We start from the raw sequence: 26543 nt of genomic DNA on the forward strand, positions 1-26543 counted from the left end.
TCAGCAGCTGGAAGGAGCTATTCTAAAGAACCCCAAATCAAAGGAGCTGAAGCAGACCTGGAACTCTGAGCTCTGCTCTCCCCTCCCTGCCTCTCACCAGCCCTCTTGTAAGTGATCAGGCTGTCAACTAGCTTCTCTAGGGTAAGGTTTCAGGTCATCTGGGGTGTATAAAGATAGGTGCCAAGCCTAGGCAGCAGAGACGACAGTGAATGGCAAGAAGCAGGCAGATCCTTGCTGCCGCCATCTGGGATGGAGCCCTAAGGAGCCTTAAGGAGGCCCCGTGCTTCCCCTACCCTGGCTGGACTCACAGGTAAGACCTCTTCTCCACACACCTTCCTCCTCCATGCTCTCCCCCGCGCGGCAGCTTAGAGAGCAGCCAGGAGCTGTCAGGGGCCACCAGCCACAGCAGGACAGAGCTGGGAGAGACTGAGTCCAGCCCCCATCCTGCCAAGAGCAGGGAACTGCAGTACTGCTGAGGGCACTGTGGTAGGACTGGGACTCGATCCAACATCTATCACCTACAACCTCGTCCCCCTTGCTCTTGTAGCTGCCTCTGCTGTGATTTTGCAAATCCCTGTATATAAGCGGCATTGTCCTTAGTCTAGAATCCCCAGGATTCCTCCAGAGCATGAAGCCCTCTCCCTATGAGGACCCCTTTCCTGAGGAGGAGGGAGCACCTCTGGCCTGAGGCCAGGCCCAGGTCGCTCAGTGGGATGTTTACAGAAACCATAGAGCTCTGTGCTCAGGCAGCTTCTTCAGTGGGGCTGCTGGGGAGGCTTTGCAAGGATGGTGGGGTTGGGCAGAGAATCTCAGAACAGGGTCCTCTGACCCCTCTTTCAGAGCTACCACAGAGAACTTGTTTCTAAGCAGATTCCCAGGACCTGTCCAGACCTGAATCAGGATCTCTGGGACTGAGGGCCAAGACCCCCTCTGTAAACAAGCAGCTTCTGGGATCCTGAGCTGTCCGTGAAGTCTGAGCCTGTGGGCAGTGGGACAGGCCCAGGCATCAGACAGACCTGGACTCCAGTCCCCACCCTGGCCCTTAGTCTTATGACAGCTGAAGCCCTTAAAGCCTCAGCTTCCTTGTTTATGAAGTGAGATTAATCATAGCAACTACCTTCTAAAGGGACTGAATTAGTCAAGCCTGTAAAGCCCTCAGCACAACACCTGGTGCAGGAAGCAACCTGCGCAGACACTTAACAGGGCACCTCTACTCTGGGCTACGCAGACTAGAAGCATCCCATCCTTCAAGTGCCCCAAGAGAACTACAGTGTAGAGGAGGGGTTTGCTCTCAACTTCACCTTTGCTAAAGGCAAAGTCTGCTGGCTGCTAGGGCTCCTCGAGCACCAATTCAGGGGGCTGGAGTAAAGGGGGGTAAGGAAAGTGGGGAGCACTGGCCTCAGGGCAGCCCCCACCATGGGCTCTCTCTCCACCACAACTTGGCCAGTGGAAGTCCTAGAGCCCTTCCTCCAAGGTGTGGCCTTTGACCTGAGTCTATGTGCATGCACTCCACCTCTCATGGTGGCTCAGGACTGCCTCTCGGATAAGCTCCAACTTCATCCTGGCAGCTGCCCTTGGCTGAGGTCAGCCTCCAACACCTCTTGCCTCACCTTTCCAACAACCTCCCACCTGGTCTCTGAGCCTCCATCTCTCCCTTCCAGCCCATCTTTGACTCCCAGACCAGCGTGCCCAGAACACAGGTCTAGCAGTGTCAGTCCCCTACTTAAGAACCGCCAACCACTCCCCATTCTCAACTAGATTTAAGTATAGCCATGGTATTCCAGGCCCTGCACGAAAGAACACCATGGGCATCTCTGATCTCATTTCCCATTTCCCCACTTCAACAAGTGGGGTTCCTCTGTCAGCTAGTCCTCCCTGGGCCCCTCAGGCCCTGGGTCATCCCTGTACCAGGCTGCACAGAGAAGCAGGATAAGCAGCTGCTGTCCCGGCCATTAGGACTCCCCATCTAGAGGGGAAGCCACTGCTGTGTATGAGCTAATTCTACAAGATGTGGGACCAGAGGCAGCTGCAGACAAAGGAAATTCCAAAGGGAAGCCCTGCCTGACAGTTCAGGCCCCTGGCCAGGGGAAAATAGCCTCCCTTGAGGAGACAGACCCAGCACCTAAGGCATAAGCCCACAAAGTGCTCCCGGCAGAGCCTTGCACATTGCAAACCCTCGGCCTAGGGCAGAGAATGCACTGGAGTCACACATCCCCAGTGGGAATCCCACCTCTGCTCACTGTGTGACTTCTGACAGGTCATTTCACCTGTCTGGGCCTCAGTTTCTAACTCTGAAAGTAGAGTAAAAATACCTAACTCACAGGGTTCTGTTAGAGTCCAGGAGATCACCAAAGATTTTGAAAAAGGAACACTCCTACAGCCAGTAAGAGACACTAGAGAACACAACCCCCAAAGGCCTCTCCCGCTCTGTGTCAGGCCCTCTGCCTCCTGATGCGGAGGTTCCGAGCAGCCCAGCTCACAACAGAGTGGGGAAGGACAGGGGAGGTGCCAGGGCTTGGGGAACACCAGACAGCTGACCTCCTCAGTCCCCATGCATTCCAGCCCTGGCAGAGGAGCCAGAGCCCCCTGCTGAAGACTGAGCCACCTAGCTCTGCCTGTAGAGCCAAGGGGAGTGCAGAGGAGGCAGGGGCAGAATGGTGGTCCCCTAGCATGATGCAGTGCTGTCCCTCGGCCAGGCTCAGGGCCTCCACTCCACCCTCCCAAGGAGCGAGTTCCTTCTTGAACCTTCTCAGGAAGCAATGCTGAAAGGCAGGAAGATGGGCTAAGGAGAGCACTGCAGAGAGAGCCCAGGCCTGACTACAATGTGCACAGGTCTTAGCCTCTCTGGGCCCATTTTCTTCATCCGCAAAGCTGGGCAGTGATGTTCACCCAGCATTCCTCACCCAAATGTTGTTCTGTGTCTGAGCACTTAATTCCCCACAAATGGGTTTGCACTGAATTTAATACCTTCAAATGGCTCTGAATGTCCTCAATAAAAGGCAAGAGGCGGAGCGCTCAAGATGGCAGCGTGAGTAGAGTGGCAGAAATCTCCTCCCAAAACCGTATATATTTTGAAAAGAGAGCAAATACAATTATTCCTAAAGGAGAGACCAGAAGATATAGTATAACAGCCAGGCTACATCTACATCTGCAAGAAGTCAGCAACTCATGAAAAGGGTAAGATACAAAGCGGTGACCCGGCTCACCGGCAGGAAGAAAAGAATCAGCGTGGGGAGGGAGTGGAAGCACAGGATTACTAAATCACCAGCCCTAGTAATCGGCACTGGGAGCACAGACACACATTGCATGGTGTACTGGATATGAGAGAGACAGAAAAGTAAAATCCGAGATGGAGACTGCGGGCGGGTCCCCACAGCCGGCTCCCCTGGGAGAAAAGGAAAGCAGGCGCTTTAAAAGTATTAAAGGTACAAGGGTTTAACAGGTGGACAAAATCATTGTGGCACACTCAGCCCACCAGGCTGGGAATCTTAAGGAAGTCCAGGCACCCTAACCCCCTGGTTGGCAATGCAGCTCTGAAGCCCCTCTTGGCAATAAGCAGCCTGCCGTTCATTCCCCACCCACCGGTGCTGCAAGCAAACCGGCTGACCCGCCACTGTTGTGGACCAGCCAGGGAGCAGCCCCACCCACAGCAACCACACAGAGTCTTCTTTCAGCAAGCAGCTAACCAGGCCAGACCCAGGGGCTTCTGCCTATACACAGCTGCCCACCACAGGCAGAGGAAGCTAGCGCAAGGTCCCGAAGGCAAAAAGGGGTGCCATCCTTGCAGGAGAACACACACCACTCCTCTGTGACCCCTGTCAGTGCCCTAGGCTATCCCAAGGGCCGTCCCACTCACAGCAGCTCAGGGGATTAACCCAGAGACTGCTCTCTGTGCCCAGGTAACTGGCACAGGCAGCAGAGAAGGGCAACGCAACCAGCAGGCAGGAAGAGACTTTGTTCTCCCAGCTGACACATGCACCACCTCCCAGCGATCACTTCTGTGGCCATGAAAAGGCAGAAGAACCTGGTCCAGTACAAAATCACTCAAACAATACCAGAAAGAGGGCCTGGTGAGATATAAATAACAAATCTTCCTGAAAAAAAATTCAAAATAAAAGTGAAAACCATGCTGATGGACCTGCAGAGATATATGCAGGAGCTAAGGGATGAAGTCTAGAGTGAGATAACAGAAATGAAACAATCAATAGAAGGACTTAAGAGCAGACTGGATGAGGGGCAAGAGACTGTTAATGGAACAGAAATAAGAGAACAAGAATACAGAGAAGCTGAGGCAGAGAGAGATAAAAGGATCGCTAGGAATGAAAGAATATTAAGAGAACTGTGGGACCAATCCAAACAGAACAATATTTGCATTACACAGGTAACAGAAGAAGCAGAGAGAGAAAAAGGGATAGAAAGTGTCTTTGAAGAAATAATTGCTGAAAACTTCCCCAAGCTGGGGAGGGAAACAGTCTCTCAGACCATGGAAGCCCACAGATCTCCCAAAATAAGGGACCCAAGGACAACAACACCAAGACATATAATAATTAAAATGACAAAGATCAAACACAAGGACAGGGTATTAAAGGCAGCCAGAGAGAGAAAAAAGATGACCTACAAAGGAAAACCCATGAGGCTATCATCAGACTTCTCAACAGAAACCTTACAGGCCAGAAGAGAGTGGCATGATATATTTAATGCAATGAAACACAAGGGCCTTGAACCAAGAATACTGTATCCAGCAAGATTATCATTTAAATTTGAAGGAGGGATTAAACAACTTCCACATAAGCAAAAATTGAGGGAATTCCACAAACCACCTCTACAGGGTATTTTAAAGGGACAGCTCTAGATGGAAGTACTCCTCAGGTTATAAACAGATGTCACCAGAGAAAATAAAATCACAGCAAAGAAATCAGACCAAACAAATACAAACTAAAGTCAAAAAATAAAATCAGCTATCCATAAAAGCTGTCAAGGAAAACCCAAAAGAGTACAGAATAAAACACCTAACATATAAAGAGTGGAGGAGGAAGAATAAGAAAGGAGAGAAATAAAGAATCATCAGACTATGTTTATAATAGCGTAGTAAGTGACTTAAAGTTAGATGGTTACATAGTAAAGAAACTACCCTTGAACCTTTGGTAACCACGAATCTAAAGCCTGCAATGGCAATAAGTACATATCTATCGATAATCACCCTAAATGTAAATGGACTGAATGCACCAATCAAAAGACACAGAGTAATAGAATGGACAAAAAAGCAAGACCCATCTATATGCTGCTTACAAGAGACTCACCTCAAACCCAAAGACATGCACAGACTAAAAGTGAAGGGATGGAAAAAGATATTTCATGAAAACAATAGGGAGTAAAAAGTACATGTTGCAGTACTTGTATCAGAAAAAATAGACTTCAAAACAAAGAAAGTAACAAGAGACAAAGAAGGACATTACATAATGGTAAAGGGGTCAGTCCAACAAGAGGACATAACCATTATAAATATCTATACACCCAACACAGGAGCACCTACATATGTGAAACAAATACTAACAGAATTAAAGGAGGAAATAGAATGCAATGCATTCATTTTAGGAGAATTCAACACACCACTCACTCCAAAGGACAGATCCACCAGACAGAAAATAAGTAAAAACACAGAGGCACTGAACAACACACTAGAACAGATGGACCTAACAGACATCTACAGAAGTCTACACCCAAAAGCAGCAGGATACACATTCTTCTCAAGTGCACATGGAACATTTTCCAGAATATACTACATACTAGGCTACAAAAAGAGCCTCAGTAAATTCAAAAAGACTGACATTCTACCAACCAGTTTCTCAGATCACAAAGGTATAAAACTAGAAATAAATTGTACAAAGAAAATAAAAAGGCTCACCAACACATGGAGGCTTAACAACATGCTCCTAAATAATTAATGGATCAATGACCAAATTAAAACAGAGAACAAGCAACATATGGAGACAAATGGCAACAACAACACAAAGTCCCAACTTCTGTGGGATGCAGCAAAGGCAGTTCAAAGAGGAAAGTATACAGAAATTCAGGCCTATTTAAAGAAGGAAGAACAATCCCAAATGAATAGTCTAAAGTCACAATTATTGAACCTGGAAAACGAAGAACAAATGAGGCCCAAAGTCAGCAGAAGAAGGGACATAATAAAGATCAGAGAAGAAATAAACAAAATTGAGAAGAATAAAACAATTTAAAAAATCAATGAAAACAAGAGTTGGTTCTTTGAGAAAATAAACAAAACAGATAAACCCCCAGCTAGAGTTATTAAGAGAAAAAGAGAATCTACACACATAAACAGAATCAGAAATGAAACGGGAAAAATCATGACGGTAACCACAGAAACACAAAGAAGTATTAGATAATACTATGAAAATCTATATGCAAACAAGCTGGATAACCTAGAAGAAATGGACAACTTCCTAGAAAAATACAACCTTCCAAGACTGACCAAGGAACAAACAGAAAATCTAAACAGACCAATTACCAGCAACAAAATTGAATTGATAATCAAAAACCTACCCAAGAACAAAACCCCCAGGCCAGATGTATTCAATGCTGAATTTTATCAGACATATAGACAAGACATAGTACCCATTCTCCTTAAAGTTTTCCAAAAAATAGAAGAGGAGGGAATACTTCCAAACCCATTCTATGAAGCCTGCATCACTCTAATATGAAAAACCAGGCAAAGACGCCACAAAAAAAGAAAATTACAGACCAATATCACTGATGAACATAGATGCAAAAATACTCAAAGAAATATTAGCAAACCGAATTCAAAAATACATCAAGAGAATCATACACCATGATCAAGTGGGATTCATCTCAGGGATGGAAGGATGGTACAACATTCAAAAATCCATCAACATCATCCACCACATCAACAAAAAGAAGGACAAAAACCACATAATCATTTCCATAGATACCAAAAAAGCATTCAACAAAATTCAACATCCATTCACAATAAAAACTCTTAACAAAATGGGTATAAAGGGCAAGTACCTCAACATAATAAAGGCCATATATGACAAACCCACAGCCAACATCATACTTAACAGCAAGAAGCTGAAAGCTTTTCACCTAAGATTGGGAACTAGACAGGGATGCCCACTCTCCCCACTGTTATTCAACATAGTACTGGAGGTCCTAGCTATGGCAATCAGACAAAACAAAGAAATACAAGGCATCGAGACTGGTAAAGAAGAAGTCAAACTGTCACTATTTGCCAATGACATGATATTGTACATAAAAAAACCCTAAAGAATCCACTCCAAAACTACTAGATCTAAAAGTTGCAGGATACAAAATCAATACACAGAAATCTGTGGCTTTCCTATACACTAACAATGAACTAGCAGAAGAAGAAATCAGCGAAAAATTCCACTCACAATTACATCAAAAAGAATAAAATACCTAGGAAGAAACCTAACCAAGGAAGTAAAAGACCTATACACTGAAAACTACAAGACACTCTTAAGAGAAATTAAAGAGGTCACTAACAAATGGAAATTCATCCCATGCTCTTGGGTAGGAAGAATTAATATTGTCAAAATGGCCATCCTGCCTAAAGCAATCTACAGATTCAATGCAAACCCTACCAAATACCAACAGCATTCTACAATGAACTAGAAAAAATAGTTCAAAAATTCATATGGAACCACAAAAGACCCCAAATAGCCAAAGCAATCCTGAGAAGGAAGAATAAAGCTGGGGGGATCTCGCTTCCCAACTTCAAGCTCTACTACAAAGCCACAGTAATCAAGACAATTTGGTACTGCACAAGAACAGACCCACAGACCAGTGGAACAGAATAGACAGTCCAGATATTAACCCAAACATATATGGTCAATTAATATACAATAAAGGAGCCATGGACATACAATGGGGAAATGACAGTCTCTTCAACAGCTGGTATTGGCGAAACTGGACAGCCACATGTAAGAGAATGAAACTGGATTATTGTCTAACCCCATATACAAAAGTAAATTCGAAATGGATCAAAGACCTGAATGTAAGTCATGGAACCATAAAACTCTTAGAAAAGAACATAGGCAAAAATCTCTTGGACATAAACATGAGTGACTTCTTCATGAACATATCTCCCCGGGCAAGGGAAACAAAATAAAAAATGGACAAGTGGGACTATATCAAGCTGAAAAGCTTTTGTACAGCAAAGGACACCATCAATAGAACAAAAAGGCATCCTACAGTATCGGAGAATATATTCATAAATGACATACCCAATAAAGGGTTGACATCCAAAATATATAAAGAACTCATGCCCCTCAACAAACAAAAAGCAAATAATCCAATTAAAAAATGGGCAGAGGAGCTGAATAGACAGTTCTCTAAAGAAGAAATCCAGATGACCAACAGGCACATGAAAAGATGCTCCACATCGCTAATCATCAGAGAAATGCAAATTAAAACCACAATGAGATGTCAACTCACACCAGTAAGGATCGCCATCATCAAAAAGACAAACAACAACAAATGTTGGCGAGGTTGTGGAGAAAGGGGAACCCTCCTACACTGCTGGTGGGAATGTAAACTAGTTCAACCATTGTGGAAAGCAGTATGGAGGTTCCTCAGAATGCTCAAAATAGAAATACCATTTGACCCAGGAATTCCACTTCTAGGAATTTACCCTAAGAATGCAGCACTCCAGTTTGAAAAAGACAGATGCACCCCTATGTTTATCGCTGCACTGTTTACAATAGCCAAGATACGGAAGCAACCTAAATGTCCATCAGTAGATGAATGGATAAAGAAGAGGTGGTACATATACACAATGGAATATTATGCAGCCATAAGAAAAAAAAAGATCCTACCATTCGCAACAACATGGATGGAGCTAGAGGGTATTATGCTCAGTGAAATAAGCCAAGCGGAGAAGAACAAGTACCAAATGATTTCACTCATATGTGGAGTATAAGAACAAAGGAAAACTGAAGGAACAAAACAGCAGCAGAATCACAGAACCCAAGAATGGACTAATAGTTACCAAAGGGAAAGGGACTGGGGAGGATGGGTGGGAAGGGAGGGATAAGGGCGGGGAAAAAGAAAGGGGGCATTATGATTAGCATGTATAGTGCATGGGGGACACGGGGAGGGCTGTACAACACAGAGAAGACAAGTAGTGATTCTACAGCATCTTACTACACAGATGGACAGTGACTGTGAAGGGGTATGTGTGGGGGACTTGGTGAAGGGGGGAACCTAGTAAACATAATGTTCTTTCTGTAATTGTAGATTAATGATACTAAAATAAAATAAAATAAAATAAAATAAAAAGGCAGAGGATCTCAACAGACACTTCTTCAAAGAAGAAATTCAGATGGCCAACAGGCACATGAAAAGATGCTCCACATTGTTAATCATCAGGGAAATGCAAATTAAAACCACAATGAGATATCACCTCACACCAGTAAGGATCTCCACCATCCAAAAGCCAAACAACAACAAATGTTGGCGAGGATGTGGAAAAAGGGGAACTCTCCTGCATTGCTGGTGGGAATGTAAAGTAGTTCAACCATTGTGGAAAGCAGTATGGAGGTGCCTCACAAAACTAAAAATAGAAATACCATTTGACCCAGGAATTCCACTCCTAGGAATTTACCCTAAGAATGCAGTTCCCCAGTGTCAAAAAGACATATGCACCCCTATGTTTATCGCAGCACTATTTACAATAGCCAAGATGTGGAAGCAACCTAAGTGTCCATCAGTAGATGAATGGATAAAGAAGATGTGGTACATATACACAATGGAATGTTATTCAGCCGTAAGAAGAAAACAAATCCTACCATTTGCAACAACATGGATGAGACTAGAGGGTATTATGCTCAGTGAAATAAGGCAGGCAGAGAAAGACAAGTATCAAATGATTTCACTCATCTGTGGAGTATAAGAACAAAGAAAAAACTGAAGGAATAAAACAACAGCAGACTCACAGAACCCAAGAATGGACTAACAGTTACCAAAGGGAGAGAGACTGGGGAGGATGGGTGGGAAGGAAGTGATAAGGGGGAAAAGGGGGCATTACCATTAGCACACATGGTGTAGGTTGGGGGTGAATGGAGAAGGCAGTGCAACACAGAGAAGACAAGTAGTGGTTCTATAGCATCTTACTATGCTGATGGACAGTGAGTGACTGTGGTGGGGACTTGATAATGGGGGGAGTCTAGTAACCACAATGTTGCTCATGTAATTGTATATTAATGATACCAAAAGAAAAAGGCAAGACTGTTGAAATCCCTACCAGTACATACCCAGGTGCCCCAGGGGCAATGGTGAAGGGAACTTTATTGACATGTTAAAGTTGGTTGGAGTTCTGTGACTTTAAGTCAGTCACTTCCCCCTCAAGCCTCTATTTTCTCATCTTTAAAATGGCTTTAAATGCAGCCCTGCCTTCTTTCTAGGACTGTAGAGCAGAGTGAACCAGGCCCTGAAACTAATGGCTGGTAACACTAAGCAAGCTAATGACACAGGGCCTTGGTTTGCTCATCCAAAAGTAGAGGAAAGGAGCAACTACTTCTCAGGAAGTTGTGGATTCAATGAGATTGTATGTAAAGCTCCTCTGTGGGGGCCTCACGGCCAGGTGGGCATGTCACCCACCCCACCCTAAGTCATGCTCTGGAGTCTTGCAAGCTCATGCCTTTCTCTGCAACTGGAACACCCTTTCCACCTCTCCAGCTGTTGAAATCCTGCCCACCTTTCAAAGCCTAAGTCAGTGAAGATCCATCTCCAGTGGGGAAGAGGGCAGAGGGGGCAGGGAAGGATCACAGGAGAGAAAGGATAGGAAAGTGACCTGTCTTTATAAACCAAATCCACACAGCTAAGCATGGCAACGCCCAGACTTTTTACTTGCCAAAGGCCTCCCAGTGCTCAGGGGTCCCAGGTTCCATCTGCGTCCTCTGGCCTGCCTCCTGCAGCCTCCTCCCTGCACTAAAGCCCAGGACTACAGAGTGGCCTCCCTCCCTGGACCTCCTCTGGACCCTGCAGGGACTAGGCAGAGCCTTTGGGGACCATGGTTGGACTAAAGCCTTCAGAGGTGCCTCCCACAACAGCTGTGAAGTTCCTGGGAGCAGGCACGGCCGCCTGTTTTGCTGACCTCCTCACCTTTCCCCTGGACACAGCCAAGGTCCGCCTGCAGGTAGGTGCCCTTTGGCCAAAGGTCATTGTTCACATCAAAGGAGAGGCTGGCTTCCCCACCACAGCCCCTACAGTCTGCCAGGGTGCTCTTCTCACACAGAACCCTGAGCAGGCCACTCACTCCCCTGCTTGGGACCCTTCCCTGCTGCCTCCCCATCACTATCACCCAAGACAAAAAAACCTTAATTCCTTGGCATGACAATGACAGGGTCCTAAAATTCATGTCCTGGCCCTACTTTTGTAAACTAGGAAGCAGAACTAAGTATCTGTGTGACATTGGGCAAGCCACTGACCACTTGCAGTGGGAAAACAATCTGCCCATCATTTGCTCTGAGATCTGAACAATGGTGAGCTGTAAATTGCTGCACAAACCTCAGTGCTTTTTACTGGGACCTGATGGCTGTGATCGTCGTGTTCTTGAGGTCCAGCCACAGGCAGGTCCCTCTGCACATGGCCCCACCCGCCTCCATCCGCTCCTCACACCTCCCTCAGATCCAGGGGGAGAACCACGCAGCCCAGAGCGCCCAGTACCGTGGCGTGCTGGGCACCATTCTGACCATGGTGCGCACCGAGGGCGCCCGCAGCCCCTACAATGGGCTGGTCGCCGGCCTGCAGCGCCAGATGAGCTTCGCCTCCATCCGTATTGGCCTCTACGACTCCGTTAAGCAGTTCTACACCCCCAAAGGATCGGACTGTGAGTGCCTAGATTCCCAGGGACACCAAGGGGGCGGGTGAAAGCAGGATCTAGGTGTGTGGGTCAGAGAGCAGGGCAGGGCAGACTCAGGCAGAGCTGGGGCGTGGGAAGCTGGTAACGGATGCTCATGAGGAGACTCTGAGACTCCGTCAAGGAAGCTCCAGAACCCCGGGCCAGGAAAAGAGGCAGGGGCAGCCCCAGGCCCAGAGAGGTGCTGAGTGGTGAGACACTGGCCACTCTCTCCTTTTCCCCAGGCTCCAGTATCACCACCCGGATTTTGGCAGGCTGCACCACAGGGGCCATGGCGGTGACCTGCGCCCAGCCCACAGATGTGGTAAAGATCCGGTTTCAGGCCAGCATGTGCCTTGGGCCTCGGAGCGACAGGAAGTACAGCGGGACAATGGATGCCTACAGGACCATCGCCAGAGAGGAAGGCATCAAGGGCCTGTGGAAAGGTAGGCGTGGACTCTGGACTCGGGGCCTGTGGCAGAGCTTCCCCTACCCTAGGTCTGGGGCAGGGAACCGAGCGAGGAGGCTCCCGCCGTGGTGTGTTCCAGTGACTCTGAAAGGAAACCCCAACCAAAAATGTTACACTGACCAGCCATAGTACCCCCAGTTCAGTTCAGCTTGCCAGCCCTTTGCCATGTACAGGCTGGTGTGAGGAAGACAGAAATGAATAGAAGACAGCCTCCACCTGCTCACAACCACCACAGACACACAAGAGATGAAATGTGTCAAGGAACAGCCATGCCAGAGGGCAGGCTGTGCTAGGTCCACACAGAGTGCAGGGCCAGAGACGGAGGAGAGGCCATGTGGGCTCAGGAGGGAGGTGACAGGTAAGCTGGGCCTCAAGGTTCAGCAAGCTCAGGGCATGTGGAGATGGAGGGAAGAGTGTCTCCAGCACAGGCCTAAGAGGGATGACTGCAGGGCCAAGAGACGGAGCAGAGGCACCAGAGGAGGCAGCCATGAGGGGACGCCATGAAGAAGGGGCTTCCTCAGGAGCAGGGCTGCAGGGTTCCCAATGTGTCTGAATGGCAGCCACCTTGACACCCACATGTGGACCAAGGATCATGAGCACTTGCAGGAGAAACCGCAACCTGTGAAGGTTGAGGACAGGGCACTTGGACCACAGCCTCCTGTGCCATGTGCCTCCCGGAGCCCAGCCCTCATCTGTGAAACAGAGGCTGTGCCTGACCTTCTCCCTGGGCCCCGCCAGGGACATTCTGTCACCGCTCCAGGCACCCCGCCTCCCTCTAACAGAGAAAGACATCCTTTTCCAGCTCTAGTCAAGTCTCAGGGGGCATACTTTAATTTTGATAGATGTTGCAGATTATCTTTCAAAACATGGCTCAAAGAAACATAAAAAGGCTTCCGTTTTCTGTCCTAAGGTGGACATGGGTAAGCTGAGAGTTAACACCAGAAAGGAAAGGATGGGATCAGGAAGCTGAAGTGGGCTCCTCTGAGACCACTAGAATGGGCACAATGTCCCCCAAAATGGGGCCTATGGCCTCAAAGCCTGGGGGTCCACTTCTCCTTTCCCCAGTCATCAGCCCCCCTCCTTCCTAACAGGAACGTGGCCCAACATCACAAGGAATGCCATTGTTAACTGTGCTGAGATGGTGACCTACGACATCATCAAGGAGAAGCTGCTAGACTATCATCTGCTCACTGGTAAGACTGTGGCGCAGGCAGCACGCCCACAGCAGGGAGGGAACGGGAACTCCGCAGCGCCCTCATGCAAAGGCAGCGGGTGTTAGAAGGAGCAGGACAGCAGAACCCAGTAAAAAGGGCCCAGCACATCAGTGTGATGAGCAGGAAGGAGCCCTGGGTGGGAGGCCAGAGGCCAGGGCCCCAGCCCAGCACCACTTCTCACCATGCATCTTTAAATGAAGGTCACCTTCTCTGACGTCAGTTTCCTCAAATGAGGAAATCATCCAACTCTGGGACAACCCAGTTCTATTTTTCAAGTACTTACCCAGAACTCCACCCTGGGCACCATGAGAAATATGGAAAATACTCTCCTTCTACTCAAGGAGTTCGCAGTTTAGTTGGGGACAAATGACGAACACATACGAACAGAAAGCAAGCACGGTCCCATCTCACAGCCTGGCGTTTGCTCTTCCCGTCCTTGCGACAGACAACTTACCCTGCCACTTCGTCTCTGCCTTTGGAGCCGGCTTCTGTGCCACGGTGGTGGCCTCCCCAGTGGACGTGGTGAAGACCCGGTACATGAACTCGCCCCCAGGCCAGTACCGCAGCCCCCTGGACTGTATGCTGAAGATGGTGGCCTGGGAGGGCCCTACAGCCTTCTACAAGGGGTGAGCCTCCCCCTCCTGCCTCCAGCGCCCCGCGCAGAGAACCTGAGCTTGTTTCCCTCCTCCTACCCCCTTCCTTCCATGTATCCTGTGCTTATACCATGGGTGCATCTGGGGACACAGTGGTGAACAGCACAGATGTAAATGCCACCAAGGTCAAGTATAATGAACTATGGAAGTTAAAAAAAAAAAAAATGGATGAAATCTAATTTAGAGAGTCAGGAAAAGCTTACCTAAGAAAAAGGAGTCTAGGCATAGGTTGCAGCGCTGTCTATCCCCAAACTTAGTGGCAGGGGAGAAGGAGGGAAAGGAGTTTGGTGACCTGATACCCTTTGCCGACCCCCTGCCGCGACGGGGGCTCCCCACTGAAAGCAGCTGCAGGGCCCAAGATGGTCACGTTTTCTGGCTTCAGGTACTTTTACCGTTCCCTCTGCATGTAATGCCTTTCCCATGCTATGTTCTCCAGACCTTAGCTGTCCTTCAAGACTAGTTCAAACGCCACCTCCTCCCCAACACCCTGAGGTATAAATATTTCTTCCTCTCTGTAAACTTCAGCAATATTTCCTTGCTACCATTTCTTTTGGTATTTACCACTTCCCACTTTGTGTTACAGCATCTGTAAGTTTAAATTAGCCCCCATGCTAGAGTGTAAGTTCCTTGAAGCCAGGACTGGTGGCTTATACATCTTTCACCTCCCAGAGTCCCAGCACAAAGCCAGCACTCGATAACAATCATGATCACTGCGTTGCTGGGTTAGGCCTTGTGCTAAGCACTTCACATACAGTATCACAACAGCCCCCTGAATTGGGCAGTGTTCTCCACACTGACTGAAGAAGAGATCAAGACTCAAAAAGGGCAAGTAACTTGCCCAAGATCACAAAGTTACAATGGCACAGCCACAGCTCAAACCCAAACCCTAGATGCCATGCGAAACGTCATCATTCCTCTTACCACCAAGCTCTTTGCTCGGCCTTCTCACCTCCCACTGCCAGTGGCTCCAGAAGATAGCTTTCCAGGGCCCAGTGGGAGACTGGACCCAAAAAGCAGTCTGGGATGACATTAAAAAAAACTGCTTTCAGTCGAAAGATGGTTCTTTTCCAAAAGTGTCTCTATCAAATGTAGCCACTTGTCTCCATTTATTCTTTCATTTGCCAAACGTGTATTGAGCATCTGGTATGTGCTGAGTCCTGGGCTATGCTTCCCTCAAAGAGCAGCAGACACATAGTGGCATTTATTGAGCATTCACTGGTACTGGGCCCTGTGTTGTGTGCTGTTTATTAACTCTTTTAATCCTTCGTGGCAACTCTATGACATAAATATCATTACTTTCCTCATTTTATAGATGAGGACATTGAGGCTCAGACAGGTTAAGGAACTTGTCCGAGGTCATGCAGCTGGGAACTAGTAGAGCTAGAATGTGAACTCAGGTCTGACTGGAGTTCACATTTGTTGACCCAGGGCTATACTATGTGAGGGGCTGAGGTATGAGGTTCTGGTGCCCAGGCTGAGTCCTACAAAGCCAAGAGCAACAAGCCAGACAAGGAAGGAGAGTAGGGCACATTCCAAGCAGAGGCGCACCATGGACAAAGGCCTGGAAGTAGAAGTCTGGCAGGAGCAGGGAGGACCAGGAGGAGACTAGCAGAGAGAGAGGCTGCAGAGCAGTGCAGGGGCCAGGCCAGGGACCCAGGGCTCCCTTAGTGTGAGAAGTACGGCTGAGGTGGGGACCGCCTCCCAGCTGTGCTGTCACAGGACAGGCAGGCTCCCTGGAGATTAGGTAAATTTGGTGTCACACTGTCTTGGCCCTGTAGTGACCAGGCAGGGGCCTCCTCAGGGATGGCCACTCAGCATGTAAATGAGCCCAGAAACACACAGCAGCAGGGTGCACCCAGGTAGTTGTAGATGAGCTGCTTAACTGTCCTGGGCCTCAGTTTCTAAAGAAGAAGCCTGGCAACCATCCTAGTCACCTTACAGAACTGTGGGAATAATTGCCTGACACAGTAACCTGGCTCAAAATGTAAGTTTTCTTTCCTTTTCTGACTCCATCTTCTGCCTAAACCCCATCAGCAGAGAAGAAAAAGACTGAACAGATCTCAGAAAATGCTTGTGACTAACAGAAGGCTGGGCACCAACGCTCCACCTGATGCTTTGTTGTTTCTCTGACCAGATTTACACCCTCCTTCTTGCGTTTGGGAACCTGGAATGTGGTGATGTTTGTGACCTACGAGCAGATGAAACGGGCCTTGATGAAAGTCCAGGCACTTCGGGAATCTCCGTTTTGAATGAGACAAGGCCACTCAGTACTTAACTGGAACAAAACCAGTTAAAGCAGTGGGTCCATGCACACATGAACACAGACCCACACATGTTTACAGAACTTTTTCCTTTCTACTGACTCAAGAAATAGAAGAGGAGGAAGGATTCTGGTCTTCAGTGCTTTATCTTAAGAACACCTTTGTTTTGCACTGACAAGATGAAAAATAAATTATATTAATTTAGGTTTGATGCCTAACATTTAGGCATGAGGAAATGAACCAAAACAGATCCATTTGGGTAAAATGGAAGTCTGCACATGTATGTCCCCTAAAAATATGATTAAATGATGAATTATAAACAGGAAAGACTGCCAGCCCAGGACCACGTGGCAGACACGGCATACTTGGAAATCAGCTACGGAGGCTGGACGGACACTGCCAGAGCTACACAGGCTGTGAGCACAGCCTTCAAGTAACCGCAGGTCATCGGCCATGTGCGTAATGTGTCTGCCAGTAGAATCCACTGGATTCTAGGAAACGTGAGAAAGAAAAGAGAAAACCTAGAACCTAGGCCAAAGGAGCACTGCTGGGCCAATGTGAGATGTTCCCTGACCACTCTGCAGAATCAAGAGGGCAGTGCCGTCTCCTTTCCTGGGAGTAATAATCCCTTCCCTCCTACCACCCCACGGGTGTTATGAGGATCAGTGAGAAGCTGCACAGAAAGTGCCTAAAGAGCAAAACCTTGGTATGATGTAAGTAAGGACAATGCCTTTGGGAAGGTTTTGTCAGGAGAGTGGGGAGCTGCCAGGGAAGAAGGTGTTGAAAGACGGTTTTCTGGAGGTGAGACCGAAGGAAGCAGGGGCCAGGGCCAAGGTGACAGAGGGTGATGTGCAGCTGCAGAAGCCCCGCTCCCATGCAGCCCCGCTCCAGGGCAGTCTTGAGAGGCACCTGGAAGGGTGTGGGGTTTGGGGGAGAGGGGGTACATGCCAGCTGACAGCCCCAAGTAGCAAGACTCAGAGTGTTTTGGAAATTTATTATGACTCAATAAAGAAATTCACACTTTGAGTGTGGGAATGAGCACAGCCACTTTTCAGCCTCCTCTTTCTTGGACAAAATTGCCCCTTCTCACCTCAGGCTTCCTGTTTGTCAGGGCTGGGCCGCATCTGGCCCCACATGCCCACATTGCCTTCTGCCCTCGGCATGCTGGTTGCTCTGCCTTTTAGGGCTTTAGCTTCTCTACTTGTAAAAGGCAGGACTGAACCACCTGACCTCCTTCTGAACTTGACTGGATGTCTTTCAGGTTGATGATGAGGACCCAGAATGCCAGTCTCTTTCTGCTGCTCAGCAGCCTATGTGGCTCTGATGACAGAACTGGGTTCAAACCTCACCCTCCACTCACCTGTCCCTGTTCTCTGTTCTCCGCCATGCTGAGCTGTGCAGGGCCCTCACCACGGGGTGGCCTGGGCATTCTCAAGCGTAAGACACTGGGCCTCCAGAGCTACCCTCACTGTCCCAGGGCCCTCACACCACAGACACGGAGCTCCACATAGCTACACTCAGAGCAAGCTGCTGGCCAACATGTAACAGGATCTTCAAAATTCACAAAGAAAACAGGCAAAGTAGGCTGTCCTCTACATATCCACAATGAGCTATGCTACAGAAGTATAACTTACACATGTCAAGAAAGATGAATGCAAATACTTTGAGGAACTATTATAGTCTAGATTATTTTATGCTGTACCTTTACCATTTATTGGATATTGTGGTAAAGGGCCTGAGGTAACACCATTTTTGCATTATACTGAAAGAGGACATCATGAACAATGAGAAGAGCTATGTTTCATTGTCCAGTCTTATCAGGGCCAGCAGAGGTTTCCTGGCATAGACAATACATTGATATTACAAATCAGTGTAAACCATCAAATTTTTTTGTTTTTCAAATTTGGAGGACTGGTCACATATAGTGTGACCATTTGAAGCATGGTCACCTTTTCTACCAAAACAGTCCATGGAAACATAGAGGCATAGTGGGTGGTACAGGCTGGTCAAATTACAAAAATGACATAAAGATATGCATTTTGCCTGAGAAATATAAAAAATTTAAGATAATTGATTCAGGTCCTCAACTCTCTAGACTACAATGTGGAACATAGTTTATATGATAAAGGATTACTTATGTAACTGTATCAGTATCTGACAATAGTTTTATTCTCCAGAAGGTTTTGAATGAATTGAGTTAAAGATAACTAGATGCTTACTCTCAAACTACATTTCTTTCAATAGATGAGCATTCTCATGTTGCCAGGCTGGCAAAGGTCCTGGAGGTAGACTTGCCCCTGCTTACCAATGATGTGTCTGTATATTGCGAATCGGGCTTTGCCCATAAGAAAAGACAAGCAATAAATTTAGATCAATTTCCTTCATCATGACAGACCATTCCATCTGTAAACAGATGTAAAAGTACTATAGATCCACAGAAGATATTCCTACCACAGGACGGTGAGGAAAGGAAGAGTCCTGAACAAGAAGCTTTGTCAGCTCTGATACTGACACCAACAGTCAGGATCCAGCTGACACAGGACAAGCAGTTTGTGTCTGTCTACAGGATATACAAAACATATTACTCTCCTATTTGACCCAGCTCTTGCCTTTTTAATGATAGAAAATCTTTAATGATGGGAAAAGTCACATAGTCTCTAGACAGCTTCCTTAGAGACTAGAAAAAATTCAAAACATTTAAGAAGAAGTGCAGACTGCAGAGATATTTTTGATCAGTTACTTACAGAAACACAATTATCATATCCACATCAGATTGACAATACAGTTGCATAGCTACATAGCCAGAACCCAATTATGGTTTTCTTCTGAATCTCTTACACTCTGAAAGCCTTTTTGATTTACATCCTACAACTTGGAACAGTTTAAACAAAAATGGCTCCTGTCACTACTGAATCAGCACTAGAACCCCTCAGTGTACTAAACCAGTTACCCAGAAGGTGCTGCCTGGAAGTCACATCTCATTTGTTTTACTCTCCTAAAACTTAAAGGTATAAGAATTCAAAACGGTCTGCTGTATTTCAGGGTTATTACTGAGCATTAATAATGTCATGGTGTCATAATCCTGAAGTAATTTCTACTTTAGATAAGCTTGCAGTGTCAAAATGATGGGATGAGAGAAAACTTTCCTTTTGATAAAACAACTACAAGGACTGTGCTCATGTCAATATGGGTATTCATAAAGTACTGCAAATATTAAGGAACAAAATGGGCTTGCAGGGAATTCTGTGGGTATGTCACCATGTTGCATGCTTCTGGCCAACCTGCAATCAGAAAATTTGGTGGCACTTCTAAGGAGAAAGGAGAACCTGATTTAACTTCTGGCTCAGAGCAAATGAAAGTACAGAATCATCTGATATGGTCATTGAGGAAGCAACTAAGGAGTCATCAACAAACAGAAACCTGATGTTGCCACAACAGAGGCCGACTGGTTTCTTCTTGAGCCGTGCTTTGAAATCCCAAGGTTTGGCTCTGAATTAACTGCAAAAGTTTGTAGGAAAACTGCTACACACAACCTTTGCAGAAAAGGAAGCCTTCAAAACCTCCATTCCAGTAAAAAACTGTCTACCTGTCCTTACCTTTGTTCACTCATCCAGGAAGGTGCTTCAGCGCTGGATATTCACACCGAAGTCAGTTTTTCAAGTTCGCTTTATCATCTTATGCTGACATGGGAGTTCCACTTGCTGCAAAGAATGTAATATTGAGATGGCATCTTATCAGAATGGAATAAACAGTCACCTTCCTCACTTCTCACCGCTAATCTTCATTTGCAATAATTTCGTAACATCGTTTGTTATTCACATTGGTGTCTTTTTTCTTTCTTGAAGTCAGCTTTATAGCGCCAGTCACTAAAAAGCTTCCTACTGGTGTAGTATAACTCATATTTAAATAACACTAATCAGATGCTGTGTTGTACTTTGGGAAACATTTAATATTGTTTGGAGCCTTGCTCATTATAGTACATACTAAAGCAATAAAGAGTTGCTTTTAAAAAATGGACTATTTTAAAAATAAAGAGCTTTTTTAGCAATCAGCATTGTCAGTCGTCTTGACCATCTTGAGTCAATCTGCATTTCACTTTATAAATCTAAATTAAAGGCTTTATGATGACTGTTAACACTTACAAGCAGTCATTACGAATATTATAATGGTAATTTGATGTGTTCGGTTTTCAAATATTTCTTGTTTAATTGTGCATTTTATTACTTACTTTCTGGAATAATGGGAAGAGACGTAAAGAACTTCTTGGTGTTTAGAGTAGGAAGAGTATAAACAATAAATACCCAGTGTTGACAGATGATATGATGGGGCATTAAGAATTCCTGTGAGTATCTATAAGTTATGCACGTCAGTTGAACCTTGTAGAAGGTATGCAAATCAGCACAGTTAGGGATAATTTAACCTTGTTTTATCAGGTCTTACTTAACTCAGATTATAAAGATTTACTGACATCGCAGGAAAAGTTTTGTAAAACATTTTTTAACCCATTCACAATTTATTCAGAGTGTAAAACAAGCAGTCCTTGAAAGGATTAACATGCTCTGATTTGCATTTTGCTTGTTTTTGTTTCTTCCTTTTTTTGTATTGAAATATAATTCACATACCATATAATTCATCCATTTAAAGTCAGCCATTTTTAATATATTCACGTAATTGTACAACCATCATCACAATCAATTTTAGAACATTTCATCACCCCAAACCAAACACCCCCCTTACCCTTGGCATGTTCCCATCCCCCCATCCTTCCCAGCCCTCTTTCTGTCTCCATAGATTTGCCTATTCTGACATTTCATGTAAACAAACAAAAAGTGATGCTTTTTGTCTGGCTTCTTTCATTTAGCATAATGTTTTCAAGGTTCATCTGTGTTGTAACATATATCTGTACTTCATTCCTTTTTATTGTTGAATAAAGATGCACCTTTTAACTCTTAACAGAGCTTTTGCAATTCAACACTTAAAATATAAGGTTTATTATTTGCCAATGAAGATTCAGTAAAGAATATTAATCTGATTTTGTTACTGCATATATTTAAAGTGTGTTTATCTGGCTTTATGTCACCATTCCCCCAGCCCCGACCCCCTTTTTTTAAAAAACCAAGAGAGAAAAGAACAACATCAAAAAGGACGTAGAAGCTGAAAACATATGGTTTAATTTCATGTCTCAACAGGGGTTAAAGAAATTCAGCTCATTTTTTTAAATGATCATCAAATTGCCTTGACTTCTTTTTTAAAAATGCAATAATTTTCTGTTTACTTGGGGGAAAGGAATTACTACAACCCCACTCAATATTTTCAGCAGAAATTACCAGGGACACTTTTAATTTTTTCTAAAGTTGGTTTTTATTACCTGATGTTTTCAGTTTTGTTATTCTTGTATCTTTTTCATTTTCAATTATTCACAGTTTGTATTTAAAATTTTTAAGTCCCAAAACTATAAATACAGTGGATTGTTTTCTGATAATGATATTAACATTATAAACTTTGTTAATTTGGTTTCTGGCATAGGTGTTTACAAATAAACTGGGGTGTATATAGTCAATGAAATAGATATGAAACAAGCTTTTAAAATGCACTTACCTCTAGCCATACATTCTCCAATTTGTCCACGGGACCTCTTAAGGCTTGGATGATACAGGTCCTAAAAACCCAGAGGTAACAGTGTAGCATTGTTCTAATCTGCCAGGCTCCATCCAAAATAAAAGAGAATTTGGGTTTTTGAGTTTTTGTTTTTGTTTGTTCTTTTCAAACCCTTTCATTGAGAGAGTTTAACAGGATTTCTTCTTAAAGAATCCATACTGGGTCCTCTACCTCTACTTCACTTTTTAAGTGTCCACACAACCACCCTTTAACAGACCCTTGAATTTTGCCAGGGATGAACACACATCTCGCTGTTACATAGCCTTTGGAATCTGGATTCTACCCTGTTTGGGCAATCAGGGAGCCACTCTCATCTCCAGGCCTTTGGTTGCACCCTGTTCATGTCTCCTCAAAAATCACTTGACGAATCCAGCGGTTTCACCACAAGTTTACTGAGTATCCTGGGAATCGTTTCATTACAGCAAAAGACAGAAGCTCAGGTGAAAAAGCTCGGCCAACTAGTGGACGGGAAACCCCGCAATGCTAAGTAAATCTCCCGGCTCCACTTCTCAGTTTCCACTTTGCTTTTGCTTCTGCTTTTACCAGGACCAAGTGCTCAGTGTGTTTTTCTTTCCTGCTGTAATTCTCCAGTCCCATTCCAGCTAGTCTCCTCAGCTGACAATGCCTTCTGCTGTGGATAGTACAGAAAACACATGCATAGAACCTGGATGACCAGGGTTTAAGTCAGGGCTCACCACTTTCTAGTTGTGTGACATTAGGCAGGACTTAACCTATCAGGACTGTATCCTCATCTGTAAAGTGGAGGTTGATACCAGTGCAATATCCACACTGAAGCCACATACAGTGACTGCATTCACCAAATGTTCATCTCCCCCAATACTACAAATATGAAAATAGCTTTCCAGAACTTACAGTGTAGTCAGGGAAGCGGCTTGCACTACCCTGACTAATCCTTACAACAGCCCTGGGAGGCTGACAAAGATGAAAACAGAGGAAGAGAGAGGCAGAAGGTAGTCAAAAGTAGCGGCAGAGTCCAAGAGACCTGTGGGCTTCTACTCCCTAAATGCACGTGCTTGTCCAGGCCACAAGACCCAATTACTGGTTGTTTACGTGTCTGTCACCCCTACGAGATCGCCAGCCACCTACGGGCGGCCCAGGTCCGGTCCCTTTCTCACTCCAGGGCTCGGTGCGGCCCTCCCAGTCGCAGGGCGCGGGCCCGCTCGCTCGTCTGTAAGGAGAGGGGAGAGCGTCACGCCTGGTGTCTCCGCGCCACCCAGGCCTGATGTCCCCCGGGGCCCCAAGAGCACGGTGAGTAGGCGGCGGGAGAAGTCGGGAAGCCCAGCCGCGCCCAACGGCCGTTGGCGGTTGCCGCCACCTGCAGATGCAGCCGGGATTGGCTCCCCTCCGCTAGCGCGACGCCGGGAGGCCACGCCCCGCGGGAGCCCGCGCGTGCGCCGAAGGCGGGCGGCGGGCGTGAGAGTCCGGGCTGCGGACCCGGTGTGTGGGTCTGCGTGCACCCACACCCGCACCCGGGCCGCAGTTAGGGAGAGCCTTGGCCGGGAGGTGTGGGGGAGAGCAGAGGCGTGTGGCCCCGGGCAGCCTCTGCTTCTTTCCGGCGTCAGTCTAGCCGTTCTCACAAAGCGGTTGGCGGGGCAGTGTGAGGCGGAGCGAGGGAGTGACTCTGGGAACGACGTGCTGGACGCGGGTTCCGGCTGCACGCGGAGCGGAGGGGATGAAGGCAAGCAGAGAGCCCCAGGCACGACAGTCCCCCGGAAAAGCAGCGGGTAGAGAGTTGCCTCACCCGGTCGGTGACGCGGAGCGCGTCCGCCCCGCCGGCCCCGCCCCGCCCCGCCCCCATGACCTAAGTCGAGCCGCAGCCTCTGCAGAGCCCTCTGCAAGCCGCTCCACCGTGTTTCCGGATCGGCCGCTGTCTGCACCCCGGTGCCGCACCCTCCGCCCGCGGACGCCCGAGCCGCCCGCTCTCGTGTTCTCCCTGTGGCCCGGTGAGCCCGGCCCTCGCCCGCCACAACCCTGCGCCCGCTACACCTGCTTCTTGTCGCTTCCCAGCCGCGCGGATCCGTGCGCTTCCCTCTAATTTTCCTCCTCTCTTCCCAGCCCATTCCGTGTGTTTCCTCTCTGTCCTCTGCTCTTCTATTCCTCTTTCATCCTTGATCTTTCTCCCTTTGTTCTTTACCTCTCGCGTTCAGTTGGCTGTAATTTTAGCCTTCACCCTTCCACTCCCTCCCCTCGACCAGGGAGGGTGTCCTGCCTCGCCTTGGGTGGGGACCTTCAGCGCTTCTATAATGACCAAAGTGACTCTTCCTCCCCAGGCGACTCCAGGCCATTCCTGGGGCTGTTTATGCTGAGAGGAGGCCTTGAGCTGCACATTTTCTGCAGGCCCGCTGCCAGCCCCTCTTACAACCTCACCCGTGCCTGGGTCCTAGTTGACTGCCAGCGAGTCTGACCCATCATGACATCCTCACAACATGCCCATTCCCCAGAGTCAGCTACTATGCTGGGGCTGGCTCTCCAGAGTACTGAGTGCCACTGAAGCAGAATCTGGAAAAGAGTCAGTTTGTGACACTAAGAGAGCAGATGGGGGAGGGAGGACTACTGGGTTCATTTCCACCCTCCAGTGTGTGCACTTAATCAATCCCTGGATGCCCTGAGTGAAATAGACCCAGGTCTGGAACCCACAGGCCCACTTCCACTCCCCAGCCACCACCCTAGGGCAAGGATTGGGTGGGCTTGTGTGGCTTGCGCAGGCTCCCTTTCCTTGATGGAGTGTGGTCCTTGAAGGCAGATTTCCCTTTCTAAACTCTCCTCCTTTGCCCTCTCTACAGAACACATAGTATGACCATTAGGTGTTTCGTCTCCCAGCCATTTTCTATGGAAAACCAAAGGGATCTGGCCATGATAGCCACTGGCAGCTTTGAAGAATGGGATGCCTTTAAAGAAGCCTGATCTTGGAGACCTCACTGTAGGACCTTCAAAGCCGGGTAAGAATCCAGTCCAAGGGAAGGGGGATCTCTTGTGGCCTCCTAACCCTGTGGTGGGTACCAGGGTCAGTAGGACATTAGCAAAAATAACACCACTACTAACACAGCGAAGTTGCTCTTCAGAGTTCACAACGCACTTTCATACGTCCCTGGTCTCATTCTGGCCTTTCAGCTGACCCTGACAAGCCAAGGGGTGGTGGTCCCCTTTTTACAAAGGAGGAAATTGAAGCCCAGGTTGGATACTGTTTGAATATCAGCAGCAGAGCTAGGACAGGAACCTATTATTCTAACTACATTTGTTGACTTCAGCTTTGACCCTTCCTGAGACTGAGATTAGTAATCAGGTGTACTTTTTAACACTGAAACTGGTTATTTGCTAGGGGCTGTAATATAATTAACCCTTTCTAGGCCAGTTTTACTCACTCTTCTCAGTAGGGTCTTGAGCAAAGACAAATGTTGCCCACATATCCACACCTCTAACGGATTTGGGCAAACCCAGAGCAGCATTCAAAATGGCAGCTGAGCTCTATGCACTTGTCTTTGAGGCAGATGGGGGCTGGGTCTTCTTCTCTGGTCTTCACCACCCTTTGCAGCCCAGCTCAAGGTGAGGACAGGATAGGCTCATTTCATCATGTCTCTGATGCCCAGAGAAGGGACACCTTTTGCCTAAGCCTTCTCAGAGCTGTCATATTGGGATGTGAGAACTTGAGTGTTGGACAAGCCCTGCCTGTGCCTGGGGCTGAGAATACAGCAGGAGAGACATATTCTGGGCACCAGTGCAAAGCAAATAATAACATAAGGTTTGGAGCCCACAGATGTGACTCTTCCTAAGTTACCTCATCTGTAACATGGAAGTAAGGGCAGCCATGTCAAAGGGCTGCTCTGAGGAGTCAGAGCTCATAGAATGCCCTGGGCAGTGGTATGGAGAAAGGTGTGAAATTTGTCAGAAGCAGGTAAGTCAGGAGCACCTTCATCAACCCATTCTGCCATTTTGAGTGCCAATCCCTTAGCTTCATGTGAGCCAGGCCCACCCTGTAGGAGCTCCCCATGCATGGGTGTTGTGAGGAAACTCTGGATTTCCCTGTTTGCCCCAACCATGTGGGGTGCAAAGCCCCCTTCCACTGGGAGGAAGAAGCTGGGTGGGCTGTTTGTTTCCATGGGTCTCTGTGTTCACAACTGACTCCCGCCCACCACATCCACGCTCTTGTCGACCAGCTCCTGCCTCCTGGCGCAGCGACAGAGGCAGCCAATCAGGCTGAGCTGAGAGCAGCTACCCCTCTGAAGTGAGAGAAATGAGCTCAGGACAGAGAAGCAGGCCGCCCTCCCCCACTACATGCTGCGCTCACTTCCTCCTGAGGCAGTGGAGGAGGGCACGATTCCGGCTCTGAGAACAAAATGGAGCTTTTGGTTTCCTCCGTCACTGTTCATAGCC

At 47.2% G+C, this 26543-nt stretch overlaps 3 protein-coding genes and 2 pseudogenes across 6 annotated transcripts in view; 4 read left to right on the plus strand and 1 right to left on the minus strand.

The window, feature by feature from the left end:
- On the plus strand, window positions 1-20262 carry UCP3 (uncoupling protein 3). Of its 4 annotated transcripts, none has more exons than XR_008999217.1 (7): window positions 1-310; window positions 10974-11194; window positions 11686-11887; window positions 12142-12342; window positions 13457-13558; window positions 13993-14205; window positions 20108-20262. XR_008999217.1 is itself a non-coding variant. In XM_057507229.1 (7 exons), exons 2-7 carry the CDS (start codon window positions 11069-11071, stop codon window positions 16283-16285), a joined length of 828 nt encoding a protein of 275 aa, XP_057363212.1. In that variant the 5' UTR covers window positions 66-310; window positions 10974-11068; the 3' UTR covers window positions 16286-17532. The 4 variants fall into 4 exon arrangements, 2 of the variants coding, with proteins under 2 accessions (XP_057363212.1, XP_036785662.1); XR_008999216.1 differs by lacking the exon at window positions 20108-20262 and adding an exon at window positions 16367-16500 and having other exon boundaries at window positions 11-310; XM_057507229.1 differs by lacking the exon at window positions 20108-20262 and adding an exon at window positions 16270-17532 and having other exon boundaries at window positions 66-310; window positions 14025-14205.
- On the plus strand, window positions 17685-20262 carry LOC118934339 (protein FAM91A1-like; annotated as a pseudogene).
- Window positions 19386-20811, plus strand: LOC130685026 (protein FAM91A1-like; annotated as a pseudogene).
- On the minus strand, window positions 19494-24232 carry LOC130685027 (uncharacterized). The gene is made up of 3 exons (XM_057508194.1): window positions 23025-24232; window positions 22092-22152; window positions 19494-20194 (listed from the first exon to the last, which is right to left on the minus strand). The coding sequence occupies exon 1, from the start codon at window positions 24230-24232 to the stop codon at window positions 23255-23257; it is 978 nt and encodes a 325-aa protein (XP_057364177.1). The 3' UTR covers window positions 19494-20194; window positions 22092-22152; window positions 23025-23254.
- Window positions 23977-26543, plus strand: part of UCP2 (uncoupling protein 2) — a 6642-nt gene continuing 4075 nt past the window's right edge. The window contains exons 1-2 of the mRNA XM_036929766.2: window positions 23977-24115; window positions 24956-25111. The gene's annotated coding sequence lies outside the window, so the exon portion shown is untranslated. The remainder of the gene's footprint in view (window positions 24116-24955; window positions 25112-26543) is intronic.

This window comes from Manis pentadactyla, chromosome 9, assembly GCF_030020395.1.
Source record: "Manis pentadactyla isolate mManPen7 chromosome 9, mManPen7.hap1, whole genome shotgun sequence".
Classification (NCBI taxonomy): domain Eukaryota; kingdom Metazoa; phylum Chordata; class Mammalia; order Pholidota; family Manidae; genus Manis; species Manis pentadactyla.

Coding starts and splice junctions, on each gene's coding strand:
- UCP3 (XM_036929767.2), top strand. CDS start 11,069: ATGGTTGGACTAAAGCCTTCAGAGGTGCCTCCCACAACAGCTGTGAAG. Junction 11,195..11,685: donor CAGCCAAGGTCCGCCTGCAG/GTAGGTGCCCTT, acceptor CACCTCCCTCAG/ATCCAGGGGGAGAACCACGC. Junction 13,559..14,024: donor AGACTATCATCTGCTCACTG/GTAAGACTGTGG, acceptor TCCTTGCGACAG/ACAACTTACCCTGCCACTTC.
- LOC130685027 (XM_057508194.1), bottom strand. CDS start 24,232: ATGGGCTGGGAAGAGAGGAGGAAAATTAGAGGGAAGCGCACGGATCCG.